We start from the raw sequence: 22386 nt of genomic DNA on the forward strand, positions 1-22386 counted from the left end.
AGAAGAGTTTTTTGGCCATAAAATATCTGACATGGGCGAGATAAAGCCTGCACAACTACAAAAGCTAGTCACTGCTCAGAAGGATATNTAATAATATATATATATATATATATATATATATATATATATATATAAACTTGGGGCGGAGCTGCATTCTGTAGATTTCCCCTCTCATTTTTAGAAAATAAGCGTCATAGAGAGCAATTTTATTAACTTCCTCTGTCAGAATGCCATCAGCAAGTCTCTGCAGAAGAGTTTTTTGGCCATAAAATATCTGACATGGGCGAGATAAAGCCTGCACAACTACAAAAGCTAGTCACTGCTCAGAAGGATATTGACCACATACTCTACTGTCTCCCACTCTAAATCATTACCATGTCCATGGACAAAAAATTAGACCAGCGGAGCCAGATCATCCATCAATTTACCCCCGTTGGGTTTACTTGCATATTTCTAATAAGACTAATTATATCACGTTTTCCCCCTTGGACAACATTAATTGGGTAATTCAATTTTAAGAAAACAATGGTTTTAAGCTGACTTTTAATTTTGATCTTGATGTGACCACAATTTTGAAAAGCAAATTAATCCGTAGAAACGACATCTCTAAATGTGATCTTATCCAACAAAATCATTTAGTACCGAATTATGGTAGTTTTTATGCCCCTTATTACCACAAGACGATTCCATGGTTACAAGTATTAATGACTCTATGAAAATGGATTATAATGCAGTTGTGTAATGAGAAAATAACACTCATACGTGGTCCTCTTAATGATTTCTCTATACTAGCTGAGAAATCCACTTGGCATCAACAATATGCCTCAATGTCTCTCACTTAATACCTCCAGGCTCGAGGTTCCTTGATTGTACTATTCATGAAGCATATTTAATTGAAAATTACAGAATTTTTAAGAAAGTTGAATCTTAAAATTTAAATAATATGACATGTCAATATGAAATGTGCACATGTATTAAAATATACTAATAACAGCAGTTTTGAATATGTGAAAAAATAATTACTATTTAACTTCATGGTATATCATGAACTTATTTAATGGGTTACTAACAAGTTATAGTACATAGTTAATGTACCACCTTACTAATGGGTTATAGTAGTTAATAATATGACTTTATTAATAACTTATACTAATTAATAATGATAATGACAATGATATTGTCGATACAACACTTGTCACAAGTTATAGTTATGACCATAGCTAAAGATGATGAAAATTTTTTAGTTTTAAAAATTGAATCATTGATTTGCTTGAACTAAATGATTTATAAACTTATGAAATTATTCATTTTGGCTAAAATGAATTTTTGACTATTTTGACAATATGATTTATTGAAATGTTCTTGAATGAACTATATGATATATCGAAGATGATACTTAGTCCGATAAAGTGTTTGTGGCTATACTTACTAAGTAATGGTTGCTCATTCCTTACATTTTTGCATATGACTAGAAATGGGAGCTTTAAATCAACTAGAGGTAAGAAAATAATTTGAAAAATCTATGAGACTCTTCTTATGTGAATTGATAATTAAATTTCTATTGATTTAAATGATTCTAAAATACTAACTAAAATATCGGACTTTTTTCTTCTTCTTTCTTTGTCTATTAATTACGGTCGAGAATAAGGTGTTAGTGATGCATTTATATAAATTTGGAAAATCAAGACTAAAATAGCAGTAGCTTATATATATATATATACTTGACAAAGTAAACAATTGCATAGTGATAAATATCAATGATGAAGCAAATGGTCATTGATGTGGGAAGTAAACAATAGCTAATAATTCATTGTGAACAAAACCAAGCCATGGCATTGACCACAAACTAAAACAATATTATGTGACACACAAAACCAATGAAAGGAACAGCAACCAATTGATGTTAGAAAGACAAGACAGCTTGTCTTGTTTAGGTTGAATGTTTGGTGACATAATGCACTCCTGCAGTTGTACAACCTTGAGCCGTCCACATTGAAGAGTGCAGCCTGCCAAGTACAATGCCAAAATGTAAATCAACAACGTTGAGTGAAAAAACAACGCAAGCAGAGTATCTGCGCACTGTCAAGGACTTGGGAAAATAAGTGAGGCTTATGTCCTGTTTGATTGCCCAGATCTGCATATGCAGTTTCACAAGGGTTACTTAGTTTGAAGATTGTCAAGTCAACTTGGCTACTTGTGCTGAACTCCGGGAGCATAATGTTAAAAGGTAAAGCTACCAGAATAATTAAATCAAGCTTCAGTTAACCATATGTCATTATTAATTGATGTCGAATCCATCCATTACTTAACTACCAAATTAATATCACGTCTGTAGAAGTTGTATATCACTTATGCAGATGTTTCCTCTTCTTAGGAGCAAAATGTTTGTGTAAATCTTTTACTTGTGTGATATCGATTATGCTCAAAATTAAATGCAAAATATAAGCAAAAATTACGTGTAAGTGCACACGGTCGCAACAAGTAATATAATAATGAGTCGAGTTTGTCGATCCCTCGAAGAGTTGGATTGCTATTTATCACTAATAATTAAAATTGTAACAAGCTAAGTTTTATTCCAATCAATAAAAGGAATAAATTGCTGAAATGAAATGAATTTACTCTAAAAGTCTAAATTAACATAAGAATTGGAAGTTAAAGATGCAGTGAGGAAACAATGTAATTAAAGCCTAGGACTATGGTTTCTGCTATTGCTTTGTAGGGATACAAGATCAATTAACTACCTACTTTTTATGAGAATCAATGTTAGTTTAGGTTCCTTGAGCATGCATATTACTCTATTGAGTCATCACACATGTGCCCAGCTTCATTAACTATCTATATGTCTATAGAAAATTAACTAAAGTTAAGTTCACTAAGTTTAGGACCTATATTGACTATGTATAATTAATGGATATACGTCTATCCTATTAATTAATCACCCATTTAACTTTTTAAAATGGAATGAACATACACTACTCAAATTTAAGTCTTTTTAGATTATCTTTGTCAAGCATCATCTAAAACCTCATACTCTAACTTGTTGGTGATCAAGCAACAAATGAGACAATAAGCATAAATTTGAATAAACATTGATATTTTCATAAAAGCAAGTAAAAATCAATCCAAAATATCCAAACTACACAATAACATCCACCATAATCCTAGATTAAAATTTCTAGTTCAAGTTATTAAAAAGGAAAATACACATTTTAGCAAAGTAAAGCATTGTTCTACACAAAGAGTTAGAGAGAGAATCAAATCTAGAGTGAGAAAACGATTTGTTACAACTTTTTGATCCTCTAGCTCTTGATTCCTCTATTTTTTTTCCTTTTTGGTTCTTGCCTCATTTTGCCCAAAACGGTCTCCCCGAATCCTCTTCTTTCTTAGCTCAAAAATATGTATTTATACCTCCCTATTTGTCAGCTTGACCTAGAAACCTGTGCAGGAATATTCATTAAATGACGTGTTCTTGCTACAATGAGAATGGATTTTCGCTACAGTGAAATTCTCTCTGACTGGTATTGCAAATATCCTGTTTTTCGCTGATTCTCCCTGCAGCAAAAATTCTTTTAACTTGAAGTCTCATTCTGCCTTGTTTCTCGCTGTAGTCAACTTGCATTCTCGCTGCAACAAGAAACTCTTTGACTTTCTTCATGCAGTTTGCTGCAGTCCTCACTCTTCAACTTCATTGTTGGCCATGATTCGTTCTGATCTGGGTGAAGTGTTGAACACCAAATTTATAGCTCGTCCTTTCGACTTTCCATTGGTTCAAGATTCACCTCAATCAGACTCCTGCAGCTCAATTTATGCTCTAACATTGCAACATGTTCAGTCTCTTTTTAAGCCCACTTGCACCATCCTTTGCATTTATGCTCCAAGTCCTTGCATCTCCTTCAACATTAAGAGATTAAATAATCAGAGGCTGAAATGAGGGATTTTAATAAGAAATTAAGCTAAAATTGCATAAATGGAAATTGACTCCACATAAGTTAAACTACTACTAAAAAGTATAAAAACTACCTAAAGATTACAAAAAAAACTAGAAGACTTAGCAAAATTCATGCTTTAATGGTGCATATCATAACTTTATATAACAGAGTTATCACAAAATAATGAAGTTGTTATGACAACCTTTAGAAAGGGAAAAGAGATGGAAGATATTGCAATTGAAATTAACAATCATAAGACATAAAATGTCCGAACCTACTATATTCAAACTTTACATTTGGAAAAAGGGAAAAAAGAGGGGAATTGGCTAGTTTTAGTATTAAACAAAGAAGTCTACATCATATGTTAACTTATGTTGAGGGAATAACACCTGTATCAAGAAAAGCTATAACATGCAAGACACTTGGCTTCCAAGATAGCAGAACTCTACATAGTTACCAATTCAAAATCAGAGAGCTTGTATGATTTACTCATTATTCCTCGACTGTAAATGAAAAAGACATTTGGTATGTGATTGACTTTCCAATGATCCTGACCTTTTGTTGGTAGCGTCCTTTCTTTGAATTCTATTGGCATATCCCAAAATTCAAGAGACTTGAGATTGTCCATACAAGAAATGCCGCAAGGCACCTCCTTCAATTGTGGGCTACCCCCAATTGCTAAACCTTGAAAAGAAGGCAATGCTCCTTTCTCAATTTCTAGTGTAGTCAATCCATTCAAGCATCTAAGACCTAGAACCTTTAGTTTTTCAAAATGACCCTCCTTAAAATGTAGTTGGTCACCATCATATCCCCCATAAAGCCAAAGATCAAGCAAATTGGGGAGAAGTTCAAGGACCTTTAGTGGATCTTCTAATAGCTTTGACCAAAACAGAGAAACTCTAGAAAGACTCTTTAGTTTGGAGATCCAATGAAGCAGGTTTTCCAATTTTCCTTTTAACAATAAGCGTTGAATGGATGGAGGAAGAGAAGATAGTGAGTGCAGTTCAAGAGGTTCTACCTCGTTTACTAAGGTGATACTTAGCGACTGAAGGTAGTCCATTTCCTTTAATGCAACACATAGAATTTTCCCATCTTCCGCTTTCAGTTTATTGATCCCTAATTTCCTCAACTGCTTCCACCTTGCTAACTCCTTAATGGCTACCTTGCTGTGCTCCACATCCAATGAACTAAGCTTCTGCAAACCATTCAAGCACCTGATTCCATTTTGTATTTTCACCCCTTGTCTAGTGTCAACACTTAATTCACCATCATAATTAACAGAGTACGCCAAAAGGTATTGTAACCTATGAAGCCTATTGATCTCATCTAATAGTTCATGCACAAGGGAACGCTTCAAATCCAGTGTCTCTAAGTTCAGCAACTTCCCTATAAACTTTGGAAGCATCTTTATCCTGATATCTCTAAGACATAAATATCTTAAATTTAATAGATTTCCCTATTGTTTTGGTAGGTACTGCAAAAAGCTTCCTTCAGAATCTAAAACTCTTAAAAGCTTCAAATTTGCAAAAACAGTATTGAATAAAGGATTTGGCAAATTATCCACCCTGTAAAAGATTATAGAACGAGTTTGAGCGTTACTAGTTATCTTTGAAACACAGCTTGCTTCATCGCAGATAGACAGATGACGGGCTTTTCCATCGTGACTTGTGTAGTTTTCCACTGATGCCAATCTTAAATTCAACTCCTCTGATCTGGAAAGAATGACCTCACGTACCAAATCATGAACTCCACAATATCTAACTTTGCCATCAAAGAAATGTCCTACCACTTGAACCAAATTTCTGTGAATAAGCTCTGTTAAGTATCCCTCTATAACCTTTTTCAGGGTGATGCCATGCTTTTCTTTCACAAACCCTTTTTCCATCCAAAGCCAAACTAGTTTGGCACAGTTAATAGGGCAATCTTCGCTAAACATGCCAAGGTACAAGAAACAAGGTTTAAGGTGGGAAGGAAGTTCAAGATAATTGAAAGAAAGAATTCTTTTGATATTGATGAGGTGAGGATTGCAGTCTAACTCCACAATGAGACTGTCCAGCAAGTTTTGCCATTGAGACAAATCCTTACCTCTAGTTGACAAAAGTCCTCCAATGGCCACAACTGCAAGTGGCAAGCCTTTACATCTTTTAACAATTTTAAAGGACAATTTCTCCAATGTCGGAGAACATTGTCTTTCCACGTCAAATTGAAACGCCTTTCTGCATAGGAGCTTTTGTGCCTCCTCTATAGGTAGAGGATCTAGTTGATGGACGTATAAAAGTGAAGATTTCTTGTAAAACTCAGCAACATCCTTAATCTTGCTTTTGATCATAACTCTGCTACTTTTGTTGTTATCGAGTAAAGCGTGTTCCACATCTCCCTAAAAGTCAATTTTTCACACATCATCAAACACAACCAAATATCTCTTCTCTGATAAGCACTCTCTGAATTTATTGATCAAGGACCCCTGATGCATGGTGTCAATTCCATGAGGAACGCGCTCATTTCTTTCTCCGGTGAACTGCTTTATCATGCTTCAAAGTACCTCATCTAATTTGTATGATTGAGACACTGTGATCCAAACAGACAATCAAAGTGTCCGATGAAAACTTGGTTGTCATAAACTTTTTTGACAAGAGTGGTTTTTCCTACTCCCCCCATACCCACCATTGAAACCACAGTGTGCTGCGATGCCCCATTTACTAATTTGCTCACGAGTTCATTTTTTGCAAATTCAATTCCCACAAGTTCGTCTTCCTTAAGAAAGAGGGACCCAACTCGAGGATCATTCCAGGTATGGTTAGTCTCAACATTAGAACTTGATCCCCCTAGCTCCAAGGAATTGAAACTATATCTTTGACTTCTCTCCTTGATCTCACGGATCGATCTTTTAATATCTTGAATCTTCGAGGTTATTTCATGACGTGGTCTTACAGTCTTCACCAAGCAAGCTATCGTATGGAGGAAAGCCTTGAAACCGCGTTGGTCACGACGTTTTGCCATGCAAAGCATGTACTCATCAATGACATCTTCTATACGATAAGCTACTTCTCTTACCTGTTTCACCCATGTCTTGACACTGCTGCTGACATTCTCTTTCTCCAACCTAGAATTTGCATCTTTTAGAAAAGATCTAATACTCTCCAACTCATCTTTGAGTTCTGCAACTTCTCTGTGGACACCAATTAGAAGGTTTACCTCTTGCGTGAGCAAAACAATTAGCTTGTCAATAGCTAAGCTGACAGTAGTATCAGCCATAATTTGTTTTCTAAATGTTTCTTTCACTCAACTGAATAAGATGTTAGAATTGAGGCCTTGCATGATTTTGCAACTTAATTTATGAAGAAAGGGTCTGTGTCAACGACCCCTTGAAGTTTATTCTTTTCACATTTTCGTTGCATTTGTGAAGGAAAATTCCAAGAACTTTCATCAATTTCTCTCATTGACTTTTAGTGTTTATTCCGTTTGCATTGCAATATATGTGAACACGAGTTGGCTTCTTTAGTCAAAAGTTAGCTGTGATCTAGTCTACTTTACCAAAGTCAAAGCGATATTTCATCAATCCAAATGCTTTAACCCTTTGGCTTTTAGTTGTTCTTACATAATTGGATGATTCGGAATATCCAATAATGTATGAATATCTCCCCTAGAGGTTGGGCTCAAAGCATCTAGTGGGTAGTAAGGGCTGGGTTGAGGGAGACTCCATTTTGTCCGATGAGTATTTACAGTCGAAATAAATTGCTGATACAGTACAATTTCCTAGTTGTTATATCGAAGGCATTCATTATGTTTTACTTTTGAGGTAATTAGTGGAAGAAAAATGCAGTTTCTCGTTTACTTATGCATAATGAATTGTGGTAATTAATTTTGTTTTCTCTTGTCTATACCTCAACGTTGCCATTACTTGTTTCCTCTCCCTCCTCAAACACTGATGACGGATTAAATTGTTAAGATTGCCGTGGGACATTGAAACTTGTAGGCATGGAGCTAGCAATATTTCTTCTTCATGATACCATCATTCTTGAACTTGTGCTTCTTGGGAATAGTTCACTATTGTTTCCAGGACAAGCTTACTATATATATATATATATATAAACAAAATATAATAAAAAATTTAGAGATTGTGATTTGCGAAAGGACCATCAAAACATGGAAAAGTGATTAAATTATCTGCTGGTAAGGCACATGCCAATTTCCTAGCAAATGGAGAGAAAGCCTAGTGGCAATTTTATTGGAATTCCACAATGGCATATGCCATACCATAAACAAAGCCATATTTGGGTGAAGCTTTACAATAAGTAGTACTATTAGAGCTATCAATATGGGCTACTCGGCTCGGCTCAAGCCCTTGTAGGTTGAGAAAATATGAGTTGGGCTGAGTCAGCCCATTTTTTACATAGACCATCAAAATCTCAACCCAGTCCACTACTTGCTAGCCTATAGATCTGGTTGGGTCAACCCATTTTTATTTTTTTTTAAAAAATCATTTTTATAATTCTACTTAACAAATTTTCTATCAATAAAATTGTTCTATAATTTAATTCTTAAATTGAATAATAAAAACATGTTACAAACAAATAAATTACACCAAATATAAAAAAATAAATAAATTACATAAATAAAGTTTAAATCTTTAGTACAAACTACTATCTCATAAAGATAAGTATATAACAAAATAATAAAACTTCAAGACTCATTTATATCCTCCTTAATTCTCATCCTCAAGCAAAACATTTAAATCTTGTTTAGATAGCAATAATATCTCAAGGTCTGAATCATTATCAATTTATCATCTAATATTCATTGTCATAAAAAAAAAGAGATAATAAGTTTTAATCTAAATTAAATTATTAATTTAACAAGTAAAGATTAAAGACATTGAAATATATAAAATAAATAATACCATTAATAACTAAATTATTCATTTTATATAGTTAATATATAAAATTATTAAATTAATTAAAATTATTTTTTTAACCCATAAGACTGGTTCGTCTCAACTAATCCTAGCTCACTGATTTGATGGACTGATCCATTTAAGTTCGATTTTAATATGAGTCAAAATTTCTAAACCCAACCGACTTGATATTTAATAAAAAATAAATCGACCTAATGGGCTAGGCCCATTTTTACAGGTCTAAGTACTATTACATGATTGATTTATTCTTAGTTGCTTAATTTGACGCGGAAACGATCACTTCCTTTCCTGGCCACTGGCCACTTTTCCAACTTAAAATTGTGAAGGCCGTGGAAGCAAAGCCGTGTAGCATGCATCATCAATGCCAACTCAGCCTACCACAAGCTTTATCTTTAATATGTCCTATTACTTTCCTTTGTTACCAGGGCTTACTTTGCTTTCTTTATGACCATTTCCAATCCTTTAACTGTCCAAGATTGGTCAAGCCACTAGAGTTCCATATATGTTTTGATGAAGACACAAATAAATAGATTTTTTTTACTCATTAAAGTTAACTACATATTTGGCACTAAATTGAAATTAAACATTTGATTTGGTACCTAAAAACTTAAATGCGCAATTAAATACTTCAAATTTTATTATCAGAATTCATATTTTACCAGCTCTGTTATTATTGTTTCTAAAAGAGGTAAATTGGGGAGAGAGAGGGAAAGGGATAAGAAGTAGAGAGGAAAGAAGGGGCACAAGAAGGGAAGAGGGGGGTTGGTTGGCGTTGATTTGGTCAGCCCTCCCCTTTCTATCCTTTCTCTTTCTCTTCTTTTCCTCTCTTTCCTTTCTCTCCCCAAAATTTTTATTTTTTTTATGAGTTAGAAAAGTGTGCAATTTGCCTAATTCTGCATTTTTATTCTTCAAGTACCAAATTGAACATTTAACTATAATTAAATACTAAATGTGTAATTAACCCCACTTATTAATTGCTTGCTTTTGATAACCCGAGCTAATGTTTTCCATATTTTATATCAAATCTAGGAATTAAGTTTTTAAAATTAATCTCTTCAAGTATCATTTTATAAGTTACAAATCAGTGTTTCACACTTGACTATTTTGCTCAATAATAAGCACATGTGTTTTCTCACTTGAATTAAGTTTTTTTTTAATTGAAAAAAAAGATTTGGATCCTATTTTTTAAATAAAGATTATGCATCAACTAATAAATCAAATATTCAAATGCTGTATTTAATTTTTTTTCTCACTAGATACTTGATTTACAAAGAAAGTGAGAAAATTTAAAATTTTTGTATACAAAGTAGACACATATGGATAGGGATATGGATGGATAGTTAAATGAAATATTTTTTTTAAAAAAAAACAAGAGAGATTAGAAGTAAGGATGACCTGCATCGCATGATATTATATAATTGAATAGAGAAGAGAGATGGTAAGAATCCATTACAGGGTTGATTAGGAACAAGCACCTTGCATCTATAGTGGTCAGCTTTGGAGTCCATATGTAAAACGTTTTGATTTTAATGACTCAGCTCTAATCAGCCTGATGCCAGATGGCCTTTCCAGTTGTTATCAATAGTTTTGCCATCCGAGAAACCGCAGTCCTTGTCATGTCATGCTCAATTATTTATGGCTTCTTTTCCAATCAATTTGCGTGTAGTCAATATATAACTTCCAGACTTTGGCTACAAGTCAAAGTGACTGTTTCATGGTCCAAGTCTTCCAATCTCCCTCTCTATATAATAAGCTTCCCTAGCTAGGCATTGTTCCTGCACATTTCCTGAAATTCTCTCTTCCAACTCCACAAAAGCTTGCAAGCCATACTTTGAAACTCTTCCCAGAATTCTGTCAATTTTCATACCAATGGAGCTGCAGATGTCCTTGGGAGATTCCTTATTAATGAAGGTGGGCATGTTTGTGGTTGTTCAAGCATTGGTTTATCTCATCCTTTCCAAGTCATCTGATATATTCGCCAAGAACAAGGTGAGATCATTAAGCTTCAAACCTGCTCGTTCTGTTAGCATTCGCCGTATGTTGGCTGCTATCTCTGATTTACCACAAGGCGTGGAGGCATCACCGTCATCGAAGGGTTTAAGATCACCAACCCAAGAATATCCCAAAATTGAAGAACATCAATCGTACTAATAATCATGTTTGCTTCTTTGTTTTACGATGATTCTTTCGTCCTTTGAAAAATTGCACCCTGAAATATGTATTTGCTATTCATTGTTCTGATAGTCTAGAACGCATTTGTTCCGTTTTTGATTCTTGTATTTTTCATTTTTGATGGATATTCTTGTAATTATGATCATATATATAGACATTGAACAATTACTTTGAATTTCCTTGTATTGCCTAAGAAAATGGTAACAATCTACATTAAAAAGAAGGGACGATTTTTTCTAACCCTAAAAGATGAAGTGTTTTAAAAAATAATCTTTTTAATTTTAATTATTTTTGGTGAAGAGAAAAGATTTTTGGATAAAATTGCTTTTAAAGAAACCTGTTCATATTCAAGTTCACATGTTGAAAAAATTATTGTTACATGCTATGTTGAAAAAAAATATTATTATACGTTATGTTCTTTTTATTTATTATAGGAAATGTAACAAATAAAGTAACCCAAAACCTAATTATCCAAATTAAAAGACTTTGGTAATATCTTTTTGTCCAAATTCATTTCATCCAATAGTAACGTTGACGTTGAATAATTTTCTATATATCTTTATTTTCATATCAAATTTCTTTTTGATTTTAAACTTGATATCTGTTGTGAAAGTGTTTAACTCCAAGAATTTATATCTTAGTGAAATATAAAAATATAAAATAAGTTACACACTATATTTAAAAAATGTTGTTATTACATACTCTGTTGAAAAAAATTTGTTACAGTTAAAAAAAATTATTACACGTTTTAACTCAAAGAGTTTATGTTGTAGTGAAATAAAAAAAGCAAGTTACATGTCATGCTTAATAACAAAAAGGAAAAATAAAACGAAACTGCAAATCTAAACAGATGTTACATACTTCAGTAGAAGATGTTACACATCAAAACTTCAGTAGCAAATGTTATACATCAAGATCGAAGCTTCAGCACCAGATATTACACGTCAAAAACAAAGCTTTAGCACCAAATGTTACACGCCAAAGCTTCCTTCTTCATACTGATGTTACATGCCAAGGCATACATCACTTTATTACATGCTAAGGCATGTTCTACCAATCTTGAATTATTGAAAAACTCAACACCAATAAAGCCAAGAAGCTGTTGTTACTAACCATGCCATGCTTTTTGGTTTGTAGATCGACGATGATATGGCGAGAGATAAACAAAGAGAAGGTTTTATGAATGTAAACTAATAAACCCAAGAATGTATTGCTACCTTCCATGTCATACTCTTTGGTTTGTAGATTGACAACAATATGGCAAGACAACGAGAGATACACACAAAGAGATGTGATGGTTAGTGGCAGAGTCAGAATTTTATGTTTGAGGGGAGAAAACAATGAATTCAATGTTTGTAGGGGCGAAATTATAAATTTTTTTAAAGAATAGAGAACAAAATTATGAATTTTTTTAAAAAAATTATTAAATTTTAAAAGTTTAGGGGGGCAGGGGCCCTTATTAGCTCCCTTCCCTCTGCCTCTAGTGATAGTGCTAAAATTAGAGAGAGCTGGATAGTGAGAGAGAAAAATGGGGAGCACAGCAAACAAATGGGGAGAAAGAAAAATTGAAAGCATTTAATTTGTCTGAAATGGTTTTGAGGGTATTTTTGTCATCTTATGGTTAAAATTAAGTAAAAACAGTTAATTTTATATTAAAGACTATTTCTGAAATGAGCTTACAAGAATAACAATTTCTCACAATTTCCTCTAAAAAGAAACTATTAAATCTTTTCTTGGGGTTAAAGCATGCAACTTCACATGCACTTTAGAAGAATTGAATTTGACCACACTTGACCCATGTGTGCTCATCCATATTTTTTTTTTCACAAAAATTCTATGAACTTCTTCTATCCTTATCATCACTGAAAAAGGATTCTAACAACAAACTTGACAAATTAGACAAAGTTTGTCTTGAAAAAAATTAGAGATAGTCAAATAATTGTCTTCATTTAACCAACTTAAATATACTAATATCATGTAATTTATGTAAGTATAATTATCTCAATTCCACCAACACTTAATTAAAAAGTGGAATGAAGATGCAGGAAAGGACATAAAGTCCAATGTGGTAGCTCCAAACTTTGAGACGCTAATATGCTTCATATCAAATATGCTTATACTATTGTGAAAATTTTGTAAGAGAAGCTAGAAACGAGAAATGCAAGATGGATGTATTGAGTAAAAGTTGATAGTGTGATGATAATATTTTCATTGGTCCAAGTTTTAAGGAAGTTCTTGTATTATAAGTTTGTTCAATTTAGTCCTATCTAAAATTTAGTTAATTTAGTACTTGTATTTTGATATTGTGTGCAATTAGCTCTTCATGAATAACTCTATCCAAATTGATCGTTAACCGACTGACATGGTACTAATATGTCAGACAATGCTAATGTGGCTTTTCTTTTCCCATTTGCCGAAAACTAGGTCGTTTTGGTAGAGTTATTTAAAACACATTTAATTATTTTTTCCATTTAATTTTTCCTTTTCTCCTTCTCCTTTCTCTACCTTTCTCTCCCTAAGATTGCCCTCCCCAAATCCAAATTCCAACCTCTGTCTCTGATGGTTAGAAATTCCAAAAACATCATAAAACTCCTTTTTGCCCTTTTTCCCTTAATCGAGATAGATTTTTCAAAATCTATCTCAATTTTCTTAGATCTAAAACAGATAACCATCCCAAAAAAGAAAATTTCTAAAAAATTAAGAAAACCCTATTCTTTTGCTTGTTGTTTTTTTGTTTTCTTTTGCAATACTGTGTTATTTTTGCTTGGAATTGAAAGTGGGAATGAGACACCATAAGGCTTAAGGTTCTTTTGCTTGTTGTTTTTTGTTTTTTTTTTCTTTTGCAATACTTTGTTGATTTTTGCTTGGAATTGGAAGTGGGAATGACACCCCACGAGGCTTAAGGGGTTGAACTTGGTTTTATTGCACTTTCCTTTTCGCTCATCTCAGAATTGAAAGGTAATTGGGGCTTTTGGTGGATGGCTTCTAATTAGTGTTCATGCATGAGATGCTTGAAGCCAATGTTCATATGGTTGGATGAAAAGTTGTTAGATAGAAGATTCAGTTCCCAAAAAACTGAAGCAAGTGCATCACTTAAGTTAGGGTCTGAGTTATAGTTATCGGTTTAGTATATACAAGTATACGTATTGAACAAGTAATATAGACAATAAGTCCATAATTGTATCTCACAGGGATTTGTTTCTAATTTTTCATTAAGTACTAAAATTATGCCAATTAATCTTATATGAGTAACTCAATTTTGTAGAAAATCAATTACAACTAAATTCAATCATACATTAAACTTATTAACAAAAACTAAAAATTCACTAGAGAGCCAATAGATTAAAATTTAGGATTATGGATTCATTCAATATTTCATCTGATATTCGTTTCTCTAAATATTTATATTCACGAGTGTTTTTGCTAACCTAGAATCCAAACCTATGCACAAGTCTCCATCAAAATGCTTGTACAAATACCTAATTTAATTATATCACTATATGTCTATAGTAATCAATTAAATATGGTTCATTAAGTTAGTGTTCTAATTTGACTATGTATGTCGTTTAGGCATATGTCTATCCTAATTACGAATCAGATCACCTATTCTCTAAGTGATGTGAACATATACTATTCTAAACTTAGTCTAATCTAAAATCACTCTATCGAGTCTCATTTAGATTTACAAATCATTCAATTGTTGGCTAGACAATCAAAAGCTTCACGAACAAATTTGAAAAAAACATAACGATACCCATTCATAGTAAATAAAAGAGAAACAAATATTTAAATTACATGTTGAAATCCACCACAATCTTAGAAAAATAGTTTAGCTCATGATAACTGAAGCAAGCAACATGATTTCATTGAAACAATTCATGTTTTAGCAAAAGAAAGAGAAAGATAACAAAACTAAAGTGAGAAACAGTTTTCTGTTGAATCCAATCTTCAATTCTTTTGTTTTCTTCTCGTTAGCTCTTGTGTGAAACCACTCTTTTTCTCTAAAAATGCTATCGCTCAGTCGTTCTCTAATGCTTTTGCTTGCAAAGGCCTGTATATAATCCCTCAAAAAGCCCTAAAAAGATAAAACTCGAAGTGCAGAAAAAACTCAAAGTGCTGCGGTGCTGGGTAGCTGGTGCCAGGCACTATCTCCTTTGGACAATTGTTGTCCCATGCTACTGAAGTTTTGGTGCTATGGCTTTAAGATTCTGAGGCCACGGCACTACGTCATCTAGTTTCCCCTTGTGCAGACTGCTACAATTCTCCGGCTTCTACAAGGTTTTTGATTATGATCTGATTAGAATTGAAAAAAGTAATAAACATACAAGTTGGCTCTTCCTGTCAGTTTTCTAGTGGTCCAAGAATCTCATCAATCTTTTGTAGAGCAAGTTATGCCCAAAGTATTGCAGCATGTTTAGTAAACATTTGCACCTAGCCATCCTTGTGCAATTCATTTTCACGAAGCTTTATGCACTTGAGAAAATTCAAAACAAAGACTAAATTAGTGGAATTCCCAAGCTTCCACAAAGCTTTTACAATGGCTTTTCATAGGCACAGTCACAACCTTTAATAGTGGTTTTTCCTTAGATCAACCAGAACCCAAAACTAACTTTTCTAAGGTTAAGATAGAACCTACAACAACAACCAAGTTAACCCAAGCTTGATCTACTTTTTAGAATGTCTCTCACACTCTAAGTAATCAAGAAATAGAGAAAAGATGAAGTACAATTGATCACCTAACTGATCTAAGATGTATAAAGTTAAGCTCAAACACTTTTTGAAAGGATGAGAGTGAAATACAAGTGTAAAGAGAAGGTTTTTGATCTTCTAAGCTGAAAATCACTTTGAATAGGTTCTTTCTATGATTTTTTATTGTTAGAGAGGCCTTAAATATTTGAAAAATACTTTGGCCTTTGGAGACAGAAACTAGCTATTTTTGGCCGTTATTTTATCTTTTTGTGCTTAAATTCAAATGTGCAGACAGTGCTTCATTAACTGGTTAATGGAAGGCTTTAATCGATTAAGTCTTCTCTAACTTGTACACTGCTTCTCTATGTTAACCAATTAACGACAACTTTAGCTGATTAATAACTTTTTGTTTTCAAGCACCTTCAAAGCACTCTTTTTGGCCAGCCTTCTTTCAACAGATTAATACTCTTTTTAATTGATTAAAGCTTATCTCCATTCATCGTTAATTGATTAAAATGGGCTTCAACCAATTGAGAATTCTTCAACTTTAAATCTCTTGGTTTGATGCCTTGGACGGTCATCAATATTTTGAATTTGAATTTTGGTGCTTCTTGACACTTTAACCTTGACCTTTAGCCAATTAAGTCTTTTCCTTTAACTGATTAAAAGGCTTCTGTTTTGCATCCAACATCCGCTTAACTGATTAAACCTTATGTTAACCAGTTAATACCTTTTTGTCTGTCTTTAATGCAACACCCAAAATTGCTTTAATTGATTAAAGATTTGTGTTAATTAGTTAAGACTAATCTGTCTTTGTTAAAGCTTTTTCTTCTTTGCTTGTTTAACCAATTAACCCATCTTGTAACTGAACAAGCATCTTGACTTGCTTTCAAATACCAAATATATTAATGAATTTAAGCTTTCTCCTACACACTTAAATAATATAATTAAACAACAATGAATGAGAATGTTTTGTTATAATAAAAAACACAAAGAGTCAATGTTCTCTTCCTTTTATTTTTGATAATGATAAAGCACTCCTAGATTCAGAGTGCAATGTCTATGTTCAATATGAATGCTTCAAATCTTTATGCATAATGAGTTACTCTCCCTTAGTTAATGCATCTAGTTTTTTTTTTAAAGATTTACAATGAAATATTTATAATATCCACAGTAGCTAAGCAAGAAATATTGAATATCCATATTAACTAGCACATAATATTCAACAAAACCATAACTGAGCATCACACACATAAATTAAACATGAAGACCTATCAAACTCTAAACTTAGTCTTTTTTCTCTCATTTTTTGTCATCATTAAAAAAGGTATTCAAAACTTTCCCTTAATGAGTGCATCTAGATTTTTCTTTAATCTTTAAATCAAACTTTAATGAATGAGAATCATAAGCACTTATACACCTAAGTCATACAAGCTTATAGATATAGTTCAATAACTTCAAGAGTTAAGTTTGTAACTATATAAGAACAAATGTATGGGAGTTAAATTATTTCAAGAACTTGTCAAGGATCGCTCAAATAATGTTCAAACAAATCAAATAATTTTGTTATAGTCAAAACTACAATAATTTTAAAGCTAACAATTAGTAGGTACCTTACATGGTTACATCCCTACCTAAGTGTGGTAGGATTTAAACGGTTCATTAAGGTGCATGTAGTTGAAGCATAATAGGACTCTGATTGATCATTTCAAATTTCACAAGACTCCACCTGGCAATTGATGTGGTTGGATACGCTTCAAGGTTTGATTAGATCACAGTTTGGATAAGCTTCTCTTTAAGATTGTTAAGCTTAGACAGAATTAATAGGAAAGATGTGGGGTGTTCAGACATAAGTTGAAGGAATGTGTAAAAGAGAAGAGTGCTTTAAATAGGTTGGGAATAATTTGACTCAGACAATTATGGTTATAAATATTTGGACAACCTGGTTGAATAAGGCTAGACAAAGATTGGTTCGAGCAGAAGTTTTATTAGGCGAACCTAGTTCAGACAGAATTATGACAGGGCGAAAAGTAGTTGAAAATATCTCTAAAGGTTAGTTCAGATAGAATTTTGACAAGGGCGGATATCAACTATAACCCTTAAAGCTGAGAGAGGCTTTTGTATTTGGACAACCTAAAAGTAAGGTTGGAAAAAGCTTAGGTTCGGGCAGAATATTTACGCTCACTTTATACGAAATTTATCCTTTCTTGGACGTATTGATACTCAGACATCCTACTTTCGAGTCCAAAGCTCCTAGGGGTTATATTTTAATTATGCATTCTTCTACTTTGTATTTATTTATTTTGTAATCCCTAAGTCCAAACCGATTTTAAGCTTTAGCATTTAGCAATAAATTGCATATTTAAAAAAACAATTAATTAAATATGTAATAATATTTAATTTAAAAAATAATAATTAAATTAGTTAATGTATTACTAACTTGCTTAAATAGTTTAATTGATTAAATAAAATGTAATTAAATGAGTAATGTTATTTAGTTTACAAAAAATTAAATTAATATATATATTAATAAATTAATTAGCAGCAGCAGCGAGATGAGATTATAATTAACCATTTGATCCTGGATGCCTTCTAAGATTATAATTAAATTAAATGCCTCATGGATTGTAAGGTTGCAAATATCTTAGAAGGCATTTAGGAATAAACGATTCAATGCTCTCTAGTCTATGCTACTCTACTACTATTAATCTATGTCAATTAGCAACTCTCATTATCTTGAACATGTAAACATGAAAAATCCAAGCACTGAAATGGTTTTCATTAGACATTTGTGAGGAGAAGCTAACTACTATAACAGAACACTTTTGTAAATTAGAAATAAAAAAAGAATTAAAGTCAATTGGAAAACATAAAGCATAAAACAATAAAGGAATATAAACTCACATTATTGAGACAGTAAACACAATATCTAAAAAGATCAATCTCTTTAAATGATTCTTGACTTTTAAAGCTCAATACTCTGTGGTACTAGGTAGCTTCTCTCCATAAATGTCTATTGAAAATCATTTCAGACCTTCGGTGTTTCATTTTAATTCATGTATCCATGGTCATGTTAGTTGTTAGTGGCATAGATTGTTAATGTGTGATGCTTAAGTTTTTGTTGAAATTGATTTCCTACTAGTAAGAAAATTAAGGACTACTTAAAATTTGTCATTTTTTTGTGTGTAGGGAGTAAAGTGAAACTTGTCATTCGGATATTCCAAGGACCTACCCAACCAACCTTAAATTGAATTTAATTTAGTTTAGTTGGTTAGGTCAATAGAATATATGAGTTGTCGGCAATGCAATATTTATTGCAGTGTACCAGTTTACGGCATTAGGTATGTTAGTCAGGTTCATGGATTATCCGAGCTCCCCTTCAGTGAGTATAGCACACTTCATCACTTGTATATTTAATGGAGTTGACTATGTTGCTCGAGATTATTTAGAAAGTAAGGGTTGAGCATATATATTAATGCTGTGAATTACCTATTTGCTAAATAATCTAGGGTAGGTAGGTCATGTCCATATAGAATATAGGAGATGTTAGTATTGAAATCTTTAAATGCAAAAAAGACAAACAAAACCGAACAAATTATGTTGTAGAACACAAGTTGTCTTTTTTCTTTTCAAAATTAGTGTTTCTGCCGAAGGAACTTTTCCACATAAGTTCGAGTTTAACATCCAATAGATCGTCAATTGCGTGATTTGGTCAATAGTCTATTTATATTCTTCATCAAAGTGGTCAGCAGTTCATTTGTATTAATCATATACTTGTATGTGTTTTCCTTTTTATTTGTAATTGATTGTAATAAAAATAATACAATTTGAATTCATGTTTTTATTCATTAATAAAATATTTTTTTCATATTTGTAATATTTACAATTATTTCTCTTACATATTTCTATTGTTTAGTTTTTAATTCTTTATCATTATAAGATATTGAATTTTTTTTTTAAAAAATACGAACAGAATTTATCGACGGATTCACACTTTTTACCCATAGAATATGATGATGAAGTTTGCATTCAATTTGTCGGTTATTCCGTTAGTAATTTGGTCGGTGATTTACCAATGAAATTTTATGACAAAATTGTTGTATCACTAACGGATTTAATATTTCACCAATAGAATCTGTCGAGGGGATATACCGTCAAAGAATATTTCGATGGATTATTCCGTCATCGATAGAGTGGACATTACCGATGAGGTTATTTCTGAATTGCTCTGTAGGATAGTAGGGCGAATGAGGGATTGATTACTTTACTGCAAGCTTAGTAAGTCAGTTTCATACTGAAAGTCTAAAGGTTTTATTCCTTAGGGATATGGGATCGGCCCTACGGCCCGTGCGTGGCTCTAATGCTCCTATTCTGCCTTGGTCTGAGGGTCTTTATTCATTGGACTCTATCTTGCCCTTTTTTTGTCTTTATCAATATATGTATTGAGGTGTTGCCTCTGTGCCAGATCTTGATTCTGTTGTTACTTTGTTGGAAAGAATAGGTTAAAATGAGAGTTTATCTTTTCATAATCTGTTACACCACCAGAGTTGCCGAAGAGACTGCCTCTGCGACGGGCAGTTGATCATAAAATAGAGTTAGAGTCGGGGGCCAAACCGCCAAAGTGTGGAGGTCCACCCAGAAGTAGAGGTCAAATTGAGGCTTGTCTAGTCTAGGTCAGTGCTTTCTTTTGCTAGAGAATATGTTGTTGTCGGCGTAAGCGGTGGTTGTGTGTTTGCGACTCTAAAAGAGTTGTTGATGCGCTAGTAAGGAGTTAGGGGACTCAAACTACAGATGATTCGTGAATGAAGGAAGGCGTACGATCTGGGCTGTTTCCCTCTCGACTTTGGATCTTAGCACCCCAAAAGTCTATTTAGTTATTATCCGCCCTTGCTTGCGAGCCTAGGAGCAGCTTCACTGAAAGTCTACTAATCACTGCTAAAAAGCTAGTGACCCGTAATCCGATGATACCACCAGACTGGCCCCCTGAGTTGAGTCTGTAGAAGCTAGTGAGGAGTGGATTTGGAATAGGGAAAAAAGTCACAAGACCAAGCCTTCGTTTAACTGTCTATTTTCTTTCGACCGGCTTCTATTGCTTGAAACGGCATCGACTTAAGAATATTTCGATGGATTATTCCGTCATCGATAGAGTGGACATTACTGATGAGGTTATTTCTGAATTGCTCTGTAGGATAGTAGGGCGAATGAGGGATTGATTACTTTACTGCAAGTTTAGTAAGTCAGTTTCATACTGAAAGTCTAAAGGTTTTATTCCTTAGGGATATGGGATCGGCCCTACAGCCCGTGCGTGGCTCTAATGCTCTTATTCTGCCTTGGTCTGAGGGTCTTTATTCATTGGACTCTGTCTTGCCCTTTTTTTGTCTTTATCAATATATGTATTGAGGTGTTGCCTCTGTGCCAGATCTTGATTCCGTTGTTACTTTGTTGGAAAGAATAGGTTAAAATGAGAGTTTATCTTTTCATAATCTGTTACACCAACAGAGTTGCCGAAGAGACTGCCTTTGCGACGGGCAGTTGATCATAAAATAGAGTTAGAGTCAGGGGCCAAACCGCCAAAGTGTGGAGGTCCACCGAGAAATAGAGGTCAAATTGAGGCTTGTCTAGTCTAGGTCAGTGCTTTCTTTTGCTAGAGAATATGTTGTTGTCGGCGTAAGCGGTGGTTGTGTGTTTGCGACTCTAAAAGAGTTGCTGATGCGCCAGTAAGGAGTTAGGGGACTCAAACTACAGATGATTCGTGAATGAAGGAAGGCGTACGATCTGGGCTGTTTCCCTCTCGACTTTGGATCTTAGCACCCCAAAAGTCTATTTAGTTATTATCCGCCCTTGCTTGCGAGCCTAGGAGCAGCTTCACTGAAAGTCTACTAATCGCTGCTAAAAAGCTAGTGACCCGTAATCCGATGATACCACCAGACTGGCCCCCTGAGTTGAGTCTGTAGAAGCTAGTGAGGAGTGGATTTGGAATAGGGAAAAAAGTCACAAGACCAAGCCTTCGTTTAACTGTCTGTTTTCTTTCCACCGGCTTCTACCGCTTGAAACGCCCTCGACTTAAGAATCAAGAAGATTGATGTATATGGAGATTCGTCACTTATCATCTTTTAGACAATTGGTGATTGGAAAACCAAAAAGAAGAAGCTCATTATCTACCATCAGTATCTGGAAGGAAAAAATAGACTCAACTTCTTTTTCTCGTAGTGCCTGATGCAGAGAAACCGCTCCGCAAAGATTCCCCAGATCATTGGTATTGTGGATGTCTCGTTAGGTTGTGCCGAGTCAAATCTGCTCCGTTTTTTTCCGTTGGTTGCAGCTCCGCGTTCTATCTAGGTTCCGCTCTTACGTACGCCCCACCTCACATAGAAGAAGGGGAACCCCTTCAATAGAAGAACTCGTGTGAGTGGGAGGGGATTGAATCGAGACAAGAGCCTTCTTCAGTAATCAACTAAGCGAAAAGCCAACCCTTTTTTTTTTATTATTAGTAAGATAGGGAAAGGCTGCGAATATCTCTGCACTGACAAGGGAGTGAATAAGCTTTCGCCCTGGATAAGAGTTAGGATACTTCCTACCAGGACAAAAGAAAGAGAAGAGTGAAGAGACTGTCACACGTGAACTCAAGTACTTCTGCCGCAAGATCTTTTAAGCCGAGTAAGATCTGCTTTTACGTGTCAA

General features: G+C 33.7%; 2 protein-coding genes across 2 annotated transcripts; one reads left to right on the top strand and one right to left on the bottom strand.

Annotated features, from left to right (window-relative positions):
- On the bottom strand, nucleotides 4375-7184 carry LOC18589659 (disease resistance protein RPM1). The gene is made up of 3 exons (XM_018126872.1): nucleotides 6594-7184; nucleotides 5405-6306; nucleotides 4375-5350 (listed from the first exon to the last, which is right to left on the bottom strand). Exons 1-3 carry the CDS (start codon nucleotides 7182-7184, stop codon nucleotides 4375-4377), a joined length of 2469 nt encoding a protein of 822 aa, XP_017982361.1.
- LOC18589660 lies at nucleotides 10602-11191 on the top strand. Its single transcript, XM_007014726.2, has one exon. It carries the CDS (start codon nucleotides 10714-10716, stop codon nucleotides 10993-10995), a length of 282 nt encoding a protein of 93 aa, XP_007014788.1. The 5' UTR covers nucleotides 10602-10713; the 3' UTR covers nucleotides 10996-11191.

This window comes from Theobroma cacao, chromosome 9, assembly GCF_000208745.1.
Source record: "Theobroma cacao cultivar B97-61/B2 chromosome 9, Criollo_cocoa_genome_V2, whole genome shotgun sequence".
Taxonomy (NCBI): Eukaryota; Viridiplantae; Streptophyta; class Magnoliopsida; order Malvales; family Malvaceae; genus Theobroma; species Theobroma cacao.

What these genes read in the sequence shown, in the direction of transcription:
- LOC18589659 (XM_018126872.1), bottom strand. Translation starts at nt 7,184, where the DNA reads ATGGCTGATACTACTGTCAGCTTAGCTATTGACAAGCTAATTGTTTTG. An exon ending in AGCACACTGTGGTTTCAATG is followed by an intron (nt 6,307 to 6,593) that starts GTGGGTATGGGG and finishes ATTGACTTTTAG; the next exon opens with GGAGATGTGGAACACGCTTT. An exon ending in TCTGAAGGAAGCTTTTTGCA is followed by an intron (nt 5,351 to 5,404) that starts GTACCTACCAAA and finishes TTTATGTCTTAG; the next exon opens with AGATATCAGGATAAAGATGC.
- LOC18589660 (XM_007014726.2), top strand. Translation starts at nt 10,714, where the DNA reads ATGGAGCTGCAGATGTCCTTGGGAGATTCCTTATTAATGAAGGTGGGC.